General features: G+C 43.1%; 2 protein-coding genes and 1 long non-coding RNA gene across 3 annotated transcripts; 1 reads left to right on the top strand and 2 right to left on the bottom strand.

The window, feature by feature from the left end:
- Positions 1 to 2,625: 2,625 nt before the first annotated feature.
- LOC135633848 (F-box protein At5g49610-like) lies at positions 2,626 to 3,801 on the bottom strand. Its single transcript, XM_065143792.1, has one exon. The coding sequence runs from the start codon at positions 3,799 to 3,801 to the stop codon at positions 2,626 to 2,628; it is 1,176 nt and encodes a 391-aa protein (XP_064999864.1).
- A 4,111-nt stretch (positions 3,802 to 7,912) lies between these two features.
- LOC108952357 (uncharacterized) lies at positions 7,913 to 10,188 on the top strand. The gene is made up of 3 exons (XR_001977170.2): positions 7,913 to 8,049; positions 9,581 to 9,798; positions 9,891 to 10,188. It is a non-coding gene; the product is annotated as an uncharacterized LOC108952357 (long non-coding RNA).
- Positions 10,189 to 11,339: 1,151 nt separating this feature from the next.
- Positions 11,340 to 13,761, bottom strand: LOC103976871 (leucine-rich repeat extensin-like protein 4). The gene is made up of 2 exons (XM_009392211.3): positions 13,510 to 13,761; positions 11,340 to 13,427 (listed from the first exon to the last, which is right to left on the bottom strand). Exon 2 carries the CDS (start codon positions 13,400 to 13,402, stop codon positions 11,510 to 11,512), a length of 1,893 nt encoding a protein of 630 aa, XP_009390486.2. The 5' UTR covers positions 13,403 to 13,427; positions 13,510 to 13,761; the 3' UTR covers positions 11,340 to 11,509.
- Between the last annotated feature and the right edge of the window lie 1,537 nt (positions 13,762 to 15,298).

The raw sequence follows: 15,298 nt of genomic DNA, 5'->3' as shown, positions 1-15,298 counted from the left end.
ATCGAGCTGGCCATGACTCATACCTATCAAAACTATTTTTATCTCAATGAATTATTATCTCCATAATAATTCACTCGACTTATTAACTATGGATGTAATAGGCCACTATACAGTAATCCCTAAATGATCCAGGGGAATACAATCTATTGGACATATCTATCCTTAGTTACTATATATCTATAGTCTTTCATCCATCTAATATCTCAGAGACTGTATACTGGGCATGATGTTGTTAGGCACATATAGGATCTACTCAAGTCTCACTTTAATTGAATTCTCCAAAAGAACTTTTTCTTTCTCAATCCGAATGGCCTAGGGATTTACTTGAGAAAAGACACATGAGATATTTTTCTTGTAACATTGAGAGAGTATGGTCCTCTACCGACACTCAATTGCTCTTGTAAGGTTGGCTGTCACTCCCAATGACCGTTGTGCTAGATATGTAACTTCTAAGCCTATAAGTTCAAAATCAAAGAGTGGAGTACTCATACAGGACATCCTTGGTGTCTCAAGTCTAAAGACCAAATATACCACTAGGATGATAAAATCACTATATGAAATGAGGTATCATCAATCATTCAATATTCTGTGAGCGAATCAATCAAATGAACTTATTCTCCAATAGTTACTTGCACTGTATCCCTAGTGTCCCCATACAAGCAACTATAAGACTAGTTACCTCTATCATATGGGCGGATATAGATCACACTAACTATCTGATTATATTGATGTCCCTTTCAAGTAACTTACGATCGAGATTAGTTAGGGTGTGTCTAAAGACAAATCAGTCTCATTATTGTAATCTCATCACGATCCAATTTCCACTACACAAATTCATGGACATCACAATATATATAACTGGTAATATAAAGTGAGAAAAATATTAAATAAATAATAAGTAAAAAAAGTATGTATCATGCCACACATGTCATTACTTACGTAATTGGCTTGCAAAACACCTATGACTAATACTACCAACATCCATAGGCCGAGAGAGGTTCCCTCCTCTTTGATACTATGAGGCAAATGGAGAAGACTAGCTGATTGAAGTGGGGGTTAGTTTGGCCGCCAATGGTATGAACTGGTCTTTTTTTTCTTGTGTTTTAATGCGGTTGCCGATTTTTCACGTGGGTTCCTTTCTCCTCGCAATCATGGATCTTTGAGACTTGAAGGGACAAGATTCATCGACAATGGCTTCGGGGTCCCAAGGCACTAGAGTGGTCATACGAGAGCGATCCATGGAGGTTGTTCGAGGACCGCCTACAGAGCCCTCTTGAGAATCGTCCGTGGAGCCTCCTTGGGCACCATGATGACCTAGAGTGACCTTGGAAGAGGCACAAACTCGTGATGAGGAAGATATATTTTCTCAAATTTATAGAATGACCCCATCCCTGCTAGACTCCAAAATCAACCTTGGCCTACTCTTTCATACAGTTTCGAATTAATATAACTCTTTAACTCATCTTCCTTTGAGCTTAGGAAAATTTATTGTGCTATAAGTCTATGAGTTATGGTAAAAGACTTGATCCGTATTGCTAAGAAATCTGCTGATGATTTTCTTCTCTTTTAGAGCCACTAAGAAATCTTTTTAAACTATTTTTGAGAATTTAAAAGATATGAAAATCTCATAAATCAAAGAACCAGGAATCTAAAATTTTCTTCCCTAGATTTGCTCAAGTATAAGAGAGAAAACATGTAAATAATATAATATTAAAGAAGAAAAATATCATTTTTAATACCAGAACCATGACTTGATAACTGGAATGCTAGTTATCGATCTCAAATTGGTAGGGCTGATCTAATAAATTCTAACAAAGCAACATATATTCACTTTCTTATGTGACTTAGATGCCTAAGCTATCTTTAATCAAGTCTGGAGAACCCTAAGATAATTTTTTATGGATAAAAGGTTACCTTCTATCTCGGGATGATGTATCTAAACCAAAATGCCAGGGAGGACTTTCTATGAAGTGAATGTTATTCAACTCCTAAACAATGAGAAGGCCCTCCATGGAAATTCCAGAACTTGATTAGGGACATTTCATATAAGGTGCCTTTACATGAATACAAGGAAGGAAATATGTATGCCAAATTGGTTGCCAATTCCTCCACATTCTGGAATTGTAATTTGCATGAACAGTTGCTTTATCTTTTGTGTGCTTCTAAAATAATACAAAGTTTTCTTTGTGAAAATAAAAATAAATAAATATATAATATTGGTTGTTTTCACAACAATTTTCTTGCTACCTCTATTGATCTCAAGCGTTGTTACAGCATAGCAATTTTGCGGTGCTATTCTTAGTGAGTCGGAATGGAAGAAGCATAAACAAAAAAAAAAGAATCAAATTTATGAAAGTATTTCTTTTTTCTCATAAGATCATTATATTTCAATATTTTATAGATATTTAATAAAACATATTCATGAGTGAGAGATGCATTGAAAAGGTCGAATGATATATATTCGATTTGGAATAAAATTTAACTAGTTTAAGCTTTTAGATTCAACCGGTGTCAAATATGATATACAGTAATCGTAATCAGTTTGACTTGGACTCATCATCATCGATCTTAAAATTCTTAGATCTCATCGGAGCTAAGGAGTGAACAGAAATGCATCAAACATCTTCATATCGCTTCCAATAGCTCCTCTTGCTCACCGCATGGCCGAAGCAAATTAACGTAAGGGATCAGTGTGGGGTCATCGATACCCACTGATCCTAGCTTCTTCAGATCTCCATCCTGTATACTGTAGCTGTACACCTCGTCGTATACGGTGAAAACAAGTAGCATGATCGTCTCCACCTCACTTAGCATGACGGAGCTCACGTAGCATGGTTTCCTAAGCCCCATCTGCCCCAAGCTTATCTCATGCGCTTTCATCCATCTTGGCACACCGTTTCTTGTCTCCCTCAGTAGCCACAGAGCGAACACCTGAGAGAGACTCCCGTAATGGATCAAGCATATTGTTCTCCGCTCCCATTCGGCAATCCCGATTGTGTCGGCGTCTCTGACGGTTGCTTCTTGCGGTAGTTCGATGGTCTCCGTGCATTCCGTCCTCATATTGAAGGCGAAGACATACGGGTCGATCACCACTTGCGTTCGCAAGGTCGACACCCAAAATACGGTCTCGCCGTTGACCACTGGGTGCTGCAAATCTAGTGCCCTCCACCCGCAATTTAGTTGCTTGTTCATCGTCCATGCCCTTGCCGCCGAGTCATACACCTGACAGTGGTACAAGGAGCTTTGGCCGGTCGGTGATAGGTAGACCAGCTTGTAGTCTTTCGTCAACCTGTTGATGTCGGTCATGAATCTCACAGCGATGCCGCCTCGGAGACACTTGCTTGGCGGAGAGGGAAGATGGCACCGAGTCCTACGGGCTGGATTGTAGACAAATAAGCTACTGGTGGTAGCATTGAACGATCCGTCATTCCTATGCCAGACGAAGACGAGGCCACCGACTGACCCGAGGATTCTTGTGTTGCGATTTCTCAGACAATCGAGGCTACTCCTGGGCATGCCAGCGTAGGGGTCAATAAGGAGGAGGGACCTGAAGGTGGAGTAGCGTTGGACGAAGAAGCCAGAGATGGCCTTGCTGTGGTATGACTGTGAAAGGAGGAAATGGGAATTTGACGAGAGTTGGCGGAAGGTCTTGCAGACTGAGAGGAACTTGAAGAAGGTCTTCGCCGGGAGGTAGGAGAGAATCTCTATGAGCACGTCGTCTGGAAGTAGACAGCTCCTACTTGCGAGCTTCTTCAGAACAACGAGGTTGATGCTGCAGGTGTTCTTGAGCGTACCGACCATTATAGCGATAGGAGATTGAAGGACTAGAACTATCCATTGTATATTAAGAGGCGTAAGATGGACCGAGATTTGTAAGGGAAGAAGGATTAGGAATCCCATAATAAGAAGGAATTGAACTCGATCTCTCCTCATTTGAATTGGGGGAAGTGTTTCGATTATTAGAAATCTCATAGTGAGAAAGATTGTCATTTTCATAGACCCGTCGTATGAAATTATATGTTGGGTGATTTTTTTAGAGAAGTTTTTATTTTTATTTTTTTCTAGAGCATCCTAATGTTAATTTTTTTAAAAAAAATCCTTTATTTTTCAAAATAACAAAAGTACCATATTTACTTTTTTTTTTATCTTTTCCATTCTTTCTTTCTTTTTTTGAAATCATTTAATTCAATTAAACTAGTTTTACTAACCCGAAACTTAGATCAAAGAAATATCTCAATGAGCGATTATCATTTTTATGAGTCCATCATATGAATTTATATGTAGGGTGATTTTTTAAAACAATATATATATTTATTTTTTTCTACATAGTATCATTTTTCTGAGAAAATTTTTATTTTTTAAATTGATAAAATTATCCTAACTAGAACGATAGTTAACACTATCCAATATTAACGTGAACCATTATCTCATACTACAATATTTAACGGTTCGGCATATGATTTTATGGCTTAATAATGGTGGGATACTCTACCTAATCGTTTTTTGAATTAATCTTTAATCCTACTCAATATTCACCTTAACACACTATAAAAAGTTCCATAGTGCATTCTTAATTGAATATGAGAAAATACTCTCTAGTTAATCCTAAGTCCTCTTAATCCCTCACAAACTCATAAACCTTTGTCAAACACACCTATTAAATCCTTAGTATGAGGTACACTCCTCGTTTGGATTGCCCCTAAATATGAGGGAATAACCTCATGGATATGATATGAAAAATCAAACAAAGAAAAAAGTGTTTGATCCCTATGTACAATCTCTTATCACCTAAGACATTCCTCAAGGATTTTGCCTCTCTACTTTTGACTTCTGTGATTGAATTTTGGATCCATCTAAGTACATTGCAACCTTAGTAACTCTAATTACATTATATGTGACTATCGAGGAATTCATATGTCAATTTTTTTTTCGAATAGCCTAGCTCGAGAGTGGCATTCACACTTGTCTATAAACTCTATCAATTTTTTTGACTAGTTATCAAACTGAGTTTGAGCTCAAATTTATTAACTATAAATTATTAAAAAGTTTATAATTTATTTTCTCGCAATTCAATAAGAAGAAAATAAATCTCTGGCAAACTATACTAAGAGGTTCATCAAAGAAATAAGGATAATCTCAAACTTATGTGTTTATTTGTCTCCACACCTTTTATCCTCTCCATGCTTATTCAAATCGATTCTCAAAAAACCATCAACCAAATATCCGGAGATATTATAAAAAGTCATTCAATAATATATTATGGTAGAATCTCTGGTGGTCGGAAGAAAAAAAAAAAAAAAAAGTCAACTAGAAGAAACCTATTAAAGATGAACACACCTCCCGACTGACCTCATATAATTTGTCTCGAGTAAAAGACCTCCTCAGGAAGACTGTGCACCGCACAGAAGAGAATCGATTCACCTAAATATTTTCCATACTACTGAAGTATTCCTTCAAATGTCTTAGCCCACGAAATCTTCACAAGAGATAAAATAAAAGTACAACCATGGTCACTATACTAAGAACTGCTATGATCTAAAATAATACATTGATGAATTAAACTGAAAGAGACACCTTCCACCGTCATCTTTCTCAAGTCCAAGAGTTTAAAACAAGGTTGCCAAAGCTTCATTTGATGGTGAAATTATACAAAGGATAACATATATCGGTATAAATCACCATTGCCATTTTTTATAGTTGAGTAATTCAAGACGGGAATCCATATTCAACATCAAAGTCATGCAAGCAGCTAGCAAATATCATCGGTTGGTTGAGGGGAGAGGGGAGAGGGGAGAGGGGAGAGGGGAGAGGGGAGAGGGTCGATCAATAAAATCTTATCGAGATTAAAGGACCTGTTTCAGGATAACACATGTCATGCTTTATAAGCTTAACGCAGATGTAATTCAAGCACACACATAGACTGACTGCCCATCTCCTGCTCCTAAAGCTTGCTACTCTCATCTCTAAGCTACACATGCAGTCTTAAGCAGAACATCTGCCTACATGTAATTGTGTCTCATCTACGCTTCATCTATTATCTATAAGCAGTCATCGCTAGTTCCCCGGGGCGGTAAACCGAGGCCGTGACCTGACACAAGAACAAGTCCCTTGAGAACCGGTTACAGATTGATGAGGAGCAGCAGTTGAGGGAAAAAGGTTGGAGACGATGACGCTTACTTGTTTTGTGTCGGATTGGAGCTCGAAGGTGGTATCCTCCTCAAGTCTATCCCTACCTGTCTTGCCGGTATCATACCAACGTCGTCGACGTTGATCGTGACGTTGTGTCTTGGGGAGGACTGGGGTGTCACTTCGACCGCAATCAGCTTCCTTGCTTGAGCTACACCACCATTGTAGTCATTCCAGTTGAGGGAAGATGGAGAGCTGAGGAGGAGTATCAGCAAGATGAGTGTGACTGCGGCAGGCGCAGCAACTAACAAAGATCTGCCTTGTTCCTTCATGATCTCTCTTTCTCTCTCTTCTTGCAGCTATGTGCAAATGATGTGCTGCTTAAGCTATATATGTAAGACTACGAGTACCGTGTTTGAGCATCCAAATCATTGGATTCTCGTCGAGAATCTCTGTGTGTTGTTTGTTCTTTATCTATCTCGTTTCTTTCACTCCTGTAGAGAATGCAGGAAAACATGTGATTCATCTTTGACTGCCTTCCGAGAACTCCTTGCGAGTTGCATCGTGCATGCATGTGATATTAGCAACTTGAACGTTGGATTTTGCGGCAGTCACCGGCCATTCAACCTCCATCTGCAATTACCATCTCAATGCTTCTTTCTTTGGCTTGATAAGATACAGACATAGTCCCTACACTCATGTGCCACAGAACATGGGAAAGCAACGCTCTCGATTCAAGGAACATCTCAACAAAGTAGGAAAGAATGCCACAGCTTTAGGGAGGTTGATTTGACTTGAATTTCTGGAACACATTGTTGTCTTTTAGCTTGTTCTTCCATTGTTTTACTGTATTGCACAGATCTCAAAGAAGGTTAAAGGAAATATAAGTTTGTGCAGGTCATGGTGTACACGTCTGAAGAAGCTTCTTAAATTATTTTGCCAGTAAGAACCTTTGTTTGACCAGATCTTAAGAAGATAAAAACAACTGCTCGGTTGCAGGTAAGAAACCTTCTAGAAATTGTGTTCAGAGTAGAATAGTTGTGCTAAATGTTGGTGAACAAATATGTCGTGACTGATGAGTCAGCCTGATCCATGGATCGATATTGAGAATCTTCTGTCGGCTAAACTGGATGTCGAAGTCGATCAAGTCTTGGGATGCTCTCTTTGCTGCTTCTCGGGTTAGCGTGTGGGAGTATCAAACAACATCTTGATACGAATTCTGACTTAACGTGTCTTGGATCGAAAATATACCTTATCACTAAACTTCAGATGAATGTGAAAGCTTCTACAAATTATCTGATGCAATTATAAATACCGGGAGAATGACTATATATAAATCTTTGAATATATCACAAAGGAGGGAGACTACAAAAGTTAAAGTTGCAATGAGTTCATGCTGTGCAACATGAACTCAACATTAAGCTATTTCACAATTGTAGAGGTAAGTTTTCCCATTGCAATCGGAGATGTATAAGACTGTGATATAGGATTAAATAATTTCTTTTTTAAAAAAATATTCTTATTCCGATTTATTATAAATATTATATGAAAACTATAATTATTTCTTTTTTCAAAACACTCGAAAATATTTTTGTTTTTGTTTCTAAATCAATAATGATATTTTAAAAAAATATATTTTATTTGGTGTTGGATCCATTTGTTTCGGCTATAATATTCTTTAATAATTTGATTATGTTTTGGTGAAGGTTTTAATCTTTTCAAAAACATTAAATAAGAATAATTATTTAAAATTTTAATTCAGGAAGCGGATGGATGGAGCAGAGGAGAGAAAAGATGACCAGGGAAAGGAGATGAGGCCGGGACGGAGGCGCGGTCGTGGCGGCGGACGGGCGACTTCTTAGGGAAGCACCGCGTTTGTCGGCCGTCATCCCCCGGCTCGACCAAGAGATCCCGTTCTTCCAGGTCCTCTTCTTGGCTCCTCTTCTACCTGCAGTTACAATTAATTAGTGACCCGTCAATTGCTCGGTCGTCGTATTCACCATACGCATTTGCCGATCGCTCCTATTTACTTCCCCTAACAAGTTGCATCGGATCTGCCGACGAGACAATTTTTAGATGATTACGATTCCCAAAAAATGGAACTCTGATACAATGGCCGTCTGTGATATGTTATAGTCAAACTGACTAGACTATGACGCACGATTAATTAGATGGTAGCGAGGAGTAGAAAGGGAAAACGTATGCGATTTTGATCGAATGGTGTAGTGTCCCCATGGGTCATCAATCACTTTGGATGGGTTTCTTAACCCAGAAGTTTTGAGATCCCAGCAATATTAGCATCATGTAGTGTTGGGTCCTCGATGAAAGGTGTTTTCTTTCTGCACTATGCACCAAGATTCGGTTTGTAGGCTACTGATCACATTACAACAGAATCTGAGACATGCTCTTTGTTTTCGGATAATAACTCGACCGCTTGAAGGTGGTAAAGAATGATCTCTTTTTCTTTTCCTATGAAGACGGAGATGTTTGTAGGATAGTCATGGCTGATGGGAAACATATTTCTGGCTTCATCCTTGGAGGGTTCATAATAGAGGCCCCAAAAATTAGAATGAGTACAGCCTACCATTTTGTGGTTTTTTGAGAAACAATGCTGCACTTGGGTATGTGTCGCTTTTTGAATACATAAGGGCCCAATTCTAGTTTTCTATATGCAGCAAACTGCACCTTCTGAAATAAGACTGATGGAGAGGTCACAATTTTCAGTACCATGGGGCATAGATTATACTGCTAATGAATGCAAAATAACATGGTGCATCATAAGCATAATAAGAGGAATTGGGTTGATTATCATACCATGATGTCCCATAGTTTAATCAGAGGAATTGTATTACTTCTGACCATTGCAAGCCAATATTTTAATTGGATGATTTGTATTACTTTCCACACTTCCCCAATTTCAAGGCAATGTTTTAATTGGAGAATGTATCTGGATTATTCTCACCCTTCCCCCATTGCAAGGCAGTGTTAAGGAAGTATACTACCAACTTTCCTAGGTTCTACAATGAGATTTATGAATACTTATACAATTCTCCAAATTGTTTGAATAAAGCTCGGAAAATTTTAGAAGATTGTTTACCAAGATTTGTCCTACATTAGTACCCTGGGTGCATTATCGTTTAGGAAATTGTGAAAGTCCGATAGATATGTGATCGTAGACCCAAAGTTTCATGTTTAGAAAATTTGAAAACTCATACGAAAGGATTTTCTGTGTGTAGAGGAAAATGGTGCTTAGTAACATGATTCATGTCCATGCTGATCCATCTAACTCTCTTCTCATTGTATGATGTTTTGTCATTATGTCTTATTTGTTATGTAAATGGATATGTTTATATTAGGTAGAGAAAGTTTAATAGATCGATGATTGAATCCTGATGGTGATGATAAATAATACTATTGGAGTTAGGCTATTCTATGTGGCATTCAGTGATTTCAGGTTGCTTAGCTATCCATGGACGCTAGTGCCATTGAGGACTGCATCGGCATCAAATTAGTCTGCGTTCTGAATTTATGGAAGTGCATGTATCATTTCTCTTATAAGGGTTACAGGGCTGAGAGATTTCTTTAAATCAGTGTACTGCACCAAAACATCAGAAATGATCATTTCTGTGTTTTGTTTATGCATGGAGGAACTAAATGAACTTGAAACAAAGAGTAAGTGATTTCCATGGTTTTCTTTTCCTGAATTTGCACTTTCCTACTCAAGATGTATATTGACATTCCTGTTTCATTGATGGTATCTGCAGAATTTTATTGAGCACCGACCGGTAACCTGTTGCCTTCCTTCCTGTGTGACCAAGCAATGATCAGATGGCTGATTATGCACCATATAGTCTCACGTTTATAAGATTTAAAAGAGTCGGATGACATATATTGGTCTAACTCACGACTTAATATGTTTAGACATGGATTGAATTGATGTCAACTCTGATATTTGACTCTTAACTCATGCTCAATTTTAAGGACACTCATGTTTGTGCACAAAGTTATTGTCAACGACAAAACCATATTTTTAATGCCATTTCATAGAATTTCTGGATCTCAGTACAAAGTTTTGCTCGTCATCGTTTACTGGTTGACTGTATTGCTAAATAATGTCTGATGGCAAATCGATGCGACTATGCATGCACTCTGTCTCTCTGGTTATGATTACTATCTTGCTAACCGTATGTGATGGCAACTCAATGTGAGAATGCATGTGCTTTGCCTTGTAATTCTAGCCATGGCAAATCATGAACGCTCCTCTGGTAAATGTAACATCTCGATTTGGTTGGAATTGAATTGATTTATAAGAATTGAATGGTGTACTAACATTGACTCCGACTTTGGTACTTTGAACAAGTGATTTGACTTAATAATTTAAGTTGATGTTGGATTTTAGAACAGCTTTTAAATTATAAGTTAAGTATTTTGGATAAATAATTTAAATTTATTAAGCTAATTAAATAGATGGAGTTACAATTGTACTTGATTAAGACATTAATTATTGTACCAAATTGTGAAGGGTGTCCTCATAATTTATTGGATGGTTTCCCATTTGCAAGCGAGCCGTGAAAAATTCGAATGCCTGAGACTTCGTTCCACGAATGGCCACAAGCAGCAGCAGCGCCAACCGAGTTGAGCGCCGCCGGTTGGTGGGTGGACGACTACATTTCATGGCGCTGATGGCTCTTCCGTGCCCACCTGAGTGAGAATGGGAGGCAGCGCACCGCGGCGCCCGCAGCGTGCACGGACCACGTCCTCGAGACACGACACGAGCATCCCACCGACGACCGACCCCACCACCACGGCCCACCCTGTCCTCCATGTCTCCCCCCTTCTCTCCCCTGCCGCTCATGCTTGGGCTCATCACATCCAATAATAATTGGCACTGCACAGTCTTAATCGCCTCACATGCAGCTTTCATCAGAGATAATAGCGCTCGGAAAAATGGAGGTGTTCCAGGTGAGATTGGCATCGCTTTCTGCGTGCTTAAGCAACCCATCACCGTCTTCGAACACTGCCGCTTCGAGCCTCCTGTGAGCCACCGGCGCCACGCATGCCCGTGGCCACGTCCATTGCAAATACACGCCATGGTGCAGCAGTATGTATAGCTTCAACGAAAAATGGCCTCTCAGCCACTCTTAGAGTAGTCCATGCTTATAATAGTATGGCATTGACAAGATCCTGTCACATAGAGATGTAAACGCAGCAAGGAAAGCTAATCCGAGCAATAATACTTGCTCCGATGCATTGCATAAGCGAACGACGACGAACAAGGGCGAGAACAAAAAGAATATCTAGTTGTAATGATCAATTAACAAAGAAGGAATTGGAGGAAGATATAGGGAGAAGAGTAGCAGAGAGACGAGTTTGCCGCGCGCGATCAGTAGTAGGGTATCACCGGCGGTGGTGGCGAAGCATACGACACGCCCACAACAGGGGGTAGTATTGGCGGCGCAGGCTCCTCGTGGCGCTTGGGCGGTGCTGGTGGCGGTGGCAGTTCTGATGGTGGTGGAAGCGACGGCGGGGGAGATTGCTTTGGTGTAGATGGCAGAGGTGATGGATGTTCATGCGGAAGAGGAGGAGATGGCTTCACCACGGGCGGCGGAGGTGGTGGTGACGACGAATATTCCAATGGCGGAGGAGCATACTTGGGCAAAGGCGGTGACGAGTACCCTGCTGGTGGTGGTGGAGCTTGCCATGGCTTTTGTGATGGCGGGGCAACCGGAGGAGAAGTATATGTCGGAGGCTGAACCGGGACAGGAGAAGGCGTTGGATAATACTGCGTTGGAGGTGAGACAGTTGTGGGTGGCGATGGGATGTGGGGAGGCTTTGCTGGTTCGTAGCCGTGCGTAGGAGGGGCAGGTGGTGATAAAGAAGCATGGTAGCCCGATGGTGATGGCGGCGGCGATTGCTTCGGCGAGTATGACGGTAGTGGCGGGGGGTGGGATCTTGTGGAAGGCGATGATTCGTACTGCGGCGGCGGTGGCGAAGCTCGCTTAAAGTAGCCTCGACTCTTGCCCCCGACCGGAGCCGGCGGCGGCGGTAGCTGCCGTCTCCTAGAAGCATACTTCGGCGGCCGCATAGGGGAAGGCGGCTTGGTGTAAGGGGACGGCACGGCGCCGCCACTCCAGCACTTGGACTTGCGGCAGTCGAAGGGATGCGCGGCCGCGGAGGAGCACTGCTTGGGAGAGCGCTGGTCCGGCAGGCCGGGGATGCAGTTCACCTTGCCGTCGAACGCCACCGCCCTCCCGGCGCGCCCGCAGGACGGCGGCTGGCCGGTGAAGAAGTTGTAAGAGTAGGTGAAGTTCTGGAGGCTGGGTAGGTCGCAGACGCCCGGGGGGATGCGCCCGGTGAGGCGGTTGTGCGCGACGTCCAGCTGCTCGGCGCTCTGCATGCCGGCAACGGACTCAGGCAGCGGGCCCTGGAGGCGGTTGAAGCTGACGTCGAAGACGGTTACGCGGCGGAGCAGCCCGACCTCGAGCGGGATGCAGCCGGTGAGGTTGTCATTGAGGAGGATGATCTCGTTAAGCGTGTTGGCCATGCCGCCGATGGAAGAGGGGATGCACCCGCCGAGGTCGTTATTGGCGAGGACAAGGACGGAGACGGGGGAAGAGCCCAGGGTCGCGGGGATACCGGCGCGGAGGCGGTTGGAGTTGAGGAAGATGGCGTCGAGGGGCCGCTCAAAGATCCCCGGAGGGATGGGTCCCTCGAAGTCGTTGAAGCGGAGGTCGAGGTAACGGAGGGCCGGCAAGTGGAGCACCACCTCGGGGAACTTGCCGACGAAGCGGTTGTTGCTGAGGTCCAGCTCAAATAGCAGGCGCAGGCGGCCGAAGGTGGGGGGCACGGTGCCGCAGAAGCGGTTGGAGTTGAGGTGGAGGAGGGCGAGGTCGGAGAGGAGGCCGAGCTCCTTTGGGAGGTACCCGGCGAGGTCGGCGTGGTTGAGGTCGACGCCGGCGACGACGGTGAGGTAGGGATCGTCCGGGGAGGCGGCGCAATATACGCCGAAGTAGGAGCACACGTCGGGGCCAACCCAGTTGCCCGTCAGGTTCTGCGGGTCGGAGAAGATGGCGGTGCGCTTCCACGTCTGCAGCGCAATGTAGGCGTCTCTCAGCCTCGAGTTCGCGAACTGGAAGCTCGGGTCCACCGCCAAGCTCACACCGCTGCCCTCCATGGCCTCGTCCTCTCCCTCATTCACCCCAAGCACAGCAACAGCAGCCGACAAGAGGAAGAAGCCGAGGCAGGGAACGAAGAAGAAGAGCCTGATAGGGGCCATCTCATCTCCCCTCGCTAACCGAGCTCTGAGAGAAAGAAACCAAATCAAAAACAGCTGCCTGTGTGTGTGTGTGTGTGAGAGAGAGAGAGAGAGAGGGGCCAAATCACATGGATGACGGAAAGGACGAAGGTGAGCGACTGCGTCGGGATGTCTGCCTTGCCTCTCTCTCTCTGCTCCTTCCTCACCTCCTCTATTAAATGCACTGCCGCGACTGTGACTTTTATCCTCTTGTATGAAGACTAGCGCTGTAACAGTAACACTGGGATTGGGACTCAAGTTGGACTTCGAGAGTTACCGGAGAGGGACACAGAAGGAAGAAGTGTAGGATCACCAACGTACAGCTGCCATGTCTTTTAGCAGCAGAAACCAGGAACAGCGAGACCACGGTCCAAGCAAGCTCATCCCTCCCCCGAGAGTTCCAGCTAAGGCTGGCCCTCGCCACCCTTCCATGTCTCTTCCCTCCCCTTCTTTATTGAGTCGGTGCCTGACACCTGCTGTTCCCGGGGGATCTCTCCATGGGTCGGATCCACCCAATCACCTCCTTGTTCCGTGTGTGAGGGATTCATTTCCCCCTCATAATTACTGCACCAAAGCTCGTTTTAGGTCGCACCTTCCTCCCTGGTCAAGCCATTTCTCTAAGCTGCCTTGCCGTCCACATGCTACATGCATGTGAAGCAATAAATTAAAGCGAGCCCGACAGGGGAGCAGAGTGAACCACTTTGTATTCTTCCACAGGTCACACCCACGGAGGGCACCGGAGGGAAAGGAGGGGTGAAAGAAGCTTGCCGAGTGCAGTCTTCTCTCCCAATCGATGCCGAGTGCTGGCAGGGATTACTTGCTATCTCAGGGGAAGAAACGAATCCACGTTCTCTCCTCGGACGCAAAGGGAAGACGAAGTGATATTAAAGGCGCTTTTGCTTTGACCTCTGCTCTGCTCCGCGGCCGTCTCCAGCAAGCAATGGACAAAAGCAAGCAGCATCATTGAGGGTGAACGTGCAGCAGCAGCCCACATCAAAAGGGTCGAAGTGTGTTCATCGCATCACATGGCTGTTAATATTAATTCTCAGCAATCATTTCCTACCAAATCTTCGTATTAACACGCCGATTACATGGTTGCTTGCAGAACTTCACATCCATGGATTGCCTCCATGAATCTGTGTGACTCTGGAGATTGAGCTGCAAAAACCCACCAGAATCTATCAATTGCTCCAAGCAAACTACAGAGTTCCACAGTGCTGCTTCGATGTACACAAAAGTGGGACAGGACAACAGCTCACGAGACAACAGGATGAGCCGAGAGTTAAATGCCTTTATTATGTGCCGGAAAGATGGCTCTCCGTGTATCTGTCATAGATAATGGCACATCCAAAGGGGACCTCTTTGCTCATCTACTCATCCGACCACTATTTGTTTTCTCTCAAACGTCAGGAATCTGTGCTGGGATTTGATCTGCTCCTGTAATAGTTTTAGATTGTCACTCAGCCTGATCATAATTGAATCTCTTCAGTGATCAGAAAACAGCTGGGTGAGCTGACTCGAACCGGATAAACGAAGAAGGTGATGTAAGAACAATCCAATGTAAAAAGAGAACAAGCTGTTCACTCCAAAGCAGAACCTGCTTTACATGTTTCCAGCTTTCACTCTACCTGCTTTCTTCACAAAGTCGTGATTGACAGCATATAAAAAGACTGGAGGTAAGAGTAAATGAAGTGCCAGTGATTTCTCTGCATCGATTCATTGAATACTATATATATATATATATATATATATATATATATATATAAACCATATGGAGCTTCAAGTAAGACTGAAGCATTGGCTATTTCAAATACTGATGTGAAAGGAGGATAGAAGAAGCCAAAGACCAAATAAAAAGGCTGTGCCAAATCAATCTTT

This window comes from Musa acuminata, chromosome BXJ3-3 (genome assembly GCF_036884655.1).
Source record: "Musa acuminata AAA Group cultivar baxijiao chromosome BXJ3-3, Cavendish_Baxijiao_AAA, whole genome shotgun sequence".
Lineage (NCBI taxonomy): Eukaryota > Viridiplantae > Streptophyta > Magnoliopsida > Zingiberales > Musaceae > Musa > Musa acuminata.
The sequence above is the reverse complement of the archived record's forward strand: the minus strand, read 5'-3'. Positions and strand labels throughout refer to the sequence as shown.

What these genes read in the sequence shown, in the direction of transcription:
- LOC135633848 (XM_065143792.1), bottom strand. Translation starts at nt 3,801, where the DNA reads ATGGTCGGTACGCTCAAGAACACCTGCAGCATCAACCTCGTTGTTCTG.
- LOC103976871 (XM_009392211.3), bottom strand. Translation starts at nt 13,402, where the DNA reads ATGGCCCCTATCAGGCTCTTCTTCTTCGTTCCCTGCCTCGGCTTCTTC.